Below are 2,958 nucleotides of genomic sequence, written 5' to 3'. Positions count from 1 at the left end.
CTTATGAGACCCTTAAAATACACATAGAGGATACAATGATATACCACATATATATATATATATATATATATATATATATATATATATATATATATATATATAAAAATCATAAAACTAGTGAAGACTCTATATCCTTCATTATATATCGGTCGAAAACTCATTGACCCTTTAATTTTTTTAATACATAATTATGGATACTTAGGTCCATTAATTATACATCAACTTCCATTTATTCTGAAATGGCCATACTTGAATTGCAAACATAGATATTGGATTGAATTGGAAAAGATATATACACATGGAAGGATACCTGAGAAATTTCCAAAAGCTACAATGGCTTTCTAGCCCATTATTTATGACCAAAACTCAATTTTGTGGTAGCTAACCACAAAATTATGGTGCCCACTGACTGCTGAGACACTAAAATATACTATAAATTAAACCCATTAATGAGCACACTGTCTGCTACTGCCAATAATGGAGCAATTTGGGTTTCCATCACACATATAACTAGACAATTCTGAATTGGTACTTGGCCTGGAGATGACCGTTTTATTAGTCCCATCAATTGCTGTAATTGGTAGTTCCTTTTGAGTCATTGATGTTGGCACTTGGCTTGAATAGTCTTTACTTTTTCCCCACACAACAGAGTATAGCCCGATTGCTATTATTATCCCTCCAATGATACTGTGGTTTGGCAGTGATTACTAATAATTAATCACCTGATTATTACAGGTTAAAGAATCAATTAATTTAGATTTATATTTTACTTACCTTCCAAGATAAAGCTTTTCAGCTAAAATAATAGACCCAAGAGCCGCAACAATGATCATGCACAGAGGGTTAAATGCTGTAACAAATACTGGACCTCTAGTCTTCATTACAAGTCCTTGCACGTAGTATGTGATTCCAGAGGCAATTATCCCCTGAAGTAACCAAAAACAAGGTTTCTTTTTCACAATTAATCCCCTGAAAACTTAAATAATTGGACTTTTTTTTAATTAAATTCAGGTTTAAAAACGATTCCAGTGTTACTGAGTTGAAGCTTATCAGTGGACTTGATCATTAATAAGCAAGCAATACTTACAGTGTAGACAGGAGCCAGGAGCCTGGTGTCCCAGCCAACAGCCCATGCGCTGGGGTGGTGAGCAACCACCAGTGCTACGGCCAAGCTCTGAACGGTGCCGGCCAAGCATATCAACGACGACAGAGAGATCTCCGCCGGGTACTTCTTTAAGGTTACGGACTGCATTATACATGGTTATAACTCCAGTGATTAAGTTGTGATGGAGCAGTGAATTATATAAAATATATCAATGTAGAATACCTGCAAAATGTAGAAGGCAGACCAGGAGACACAGCCTACAAGTATCAATAGCGTCCCAGCGACCCAATGTTTATCGGAATTGTGAGCAGAATTTTCATGATGGGATGATTTGCTTGAGGATATTAGATGAATAAGAGGGCCCTTGTAAAGTGCCATAAGCAGAGCTCCTCCGAAAGTAACCAGGGTTCCAATTACCTTTGCTAGGCTGCGTATCTCCTTGATCCTTATGCGCTCTAACCTGTTAAAAAATATTCAACTTAGTAATATGTTCCCAATTCTCTAATTTTTTTTTTAATACAATTTGCTCTGAGTAGAACTCGAATCCAAAATTTCACAACTCTAGATGAATTTTCTATTTATTATCAGCATCTATTCTTTATTTTTTCACAAGAAAAAGCTGTTGCCTGCTGATGCTGAATGCAGATTCCAATTTTTTTTTATCATTATTCTTTGTCTGATAATATCATATATAGCGTCTTACTGTTAATATATTATAGATTCTAATTAATCCTACCTTTATTTGCTCGACACATGCAGTTCTTAAATCATGATGTTAAATATATATATATATATATATATATATATATATATACCATGATAGAATAAAATCGTACCGAAAAATCACAGCAATTACAAAGGTGACTGAAGGAACAGCATTCATGATAGCAGATGCATAAGATGCTGATGTGTATTGCATCCCCAAGTAACTGAAGCCTTGGTCCAGGATTGGCCTGTCAATTTGTCATGAATATATATTTATGGTTAATATAAGGACAAAAATTTAATATAAAAACCATCTGCCTTGCACAAGTTAATTAAATTTGTCTATAAAAAAAGTTAAAACATTAATTGTTACATCTAATAACCCAATAATCAAATGTCTGCACTTCATGGAAATTCAATTTAATAATGAAAATTAAATTTATGTAAGTATAAAAGAATTTATGTGTAACCCTTACTCTAAACATCCCAATGCCATTATTTGTAAGAAGACTGGGAAAGTCATCTTTGGCCTTATTTTCCTGCATACAAAGAACAAAGGTTAGTTCCACTATGACACATAAAAATTAACTAACAATTTAATATTTAACTCACTCTCTATATGTGGACGTGTACATGCAAGACATTGGTGAGACATTATGCTTTAAACAAAAAAAAAGTGTGAATTTGAATATAATTTCTTTAAAATTAAATTATAAAATCTCTACATAGTCCAGCAGTTTCTTATCCAAATATAAGATAGAGAGAAATCATTATAACTTCATTACATAAATCTACCAGCAAAGCATGATTCTTGATTGAAAAGTGAAATTTAATGCATGGAGTGAAGAAGGGGAGACCTTTCAAGAAGCAAAGCGAAAGGAGCAAGAACAAGAGCAGCGATAGCGTTGCGATAGACAATGAGCACATAGCGATTCATGCCATGGTTGAGAGTTACCATACTGATTATATAATTGCCTGCCGATCCAAATTGCAAGAACACCATAAGGAAATAAGGTTTTATCTTGTACAACACTTCACTTAGATTTCCCATCTCTTAATAATAAAAATAATAATAAATCTTCTCTTTCTCTTGAGGAGAATTAAGGAAAGAAAAAGGGAAAAAAAGAAAACTACAAGTGATGAATGAG

General features: G+C 33.4%; 1 protein-coding gene across 1 annotated transcript; it reads right to left on the bottom strand.

Annotated features, from left to right (window-relative positions):
* Positions 1–249: 249 nt before the first annotated feature.
* LOC110640406 (WAT1-related protein At4g08290) lies at positions 250–2,958 on the bottom strand. Its single transcript, XM_021791702.2, has 7 exons — positions 2,668–2,958; positions 2,287–2,349; positions 1,942–2,058; positions 1,328–1,565; positions 1,088–1,246; positions 775–926; positions 250–687 (listed from the first exon to the last, which is right to left on the bottom strand). The coding sequence occupies exons 1-7, from the start codon at positions 2,859–2,861 to the stop codon at positions 447–449; spliced, it is 1,164 nt and encodes a 387-aa protein (XP_021647394.1). The 5' UTR covers positions 2,862–2,958; the 3' UTR covers positions 250–446.

Source organism: Hevea brasiliensis, chromosome 12 (assembly GCF_030052815.1).
Source record: "Hevea brasiliensis isolate MT/VB/25A 57/8 chromosome 12, ASM3005281v1, whole genome shotgun sequence".
NCBI classification, from domain to species: Eukaryota; Viridiplantae; Streptophyta; class Magnoliopsida; order Malpighiales; family Euphorbiaceae; genus Hevea; species Hevea brasiliensis.
This window is presented reverse-complemented; position numbering and strand designations above follow the sequence as displayed.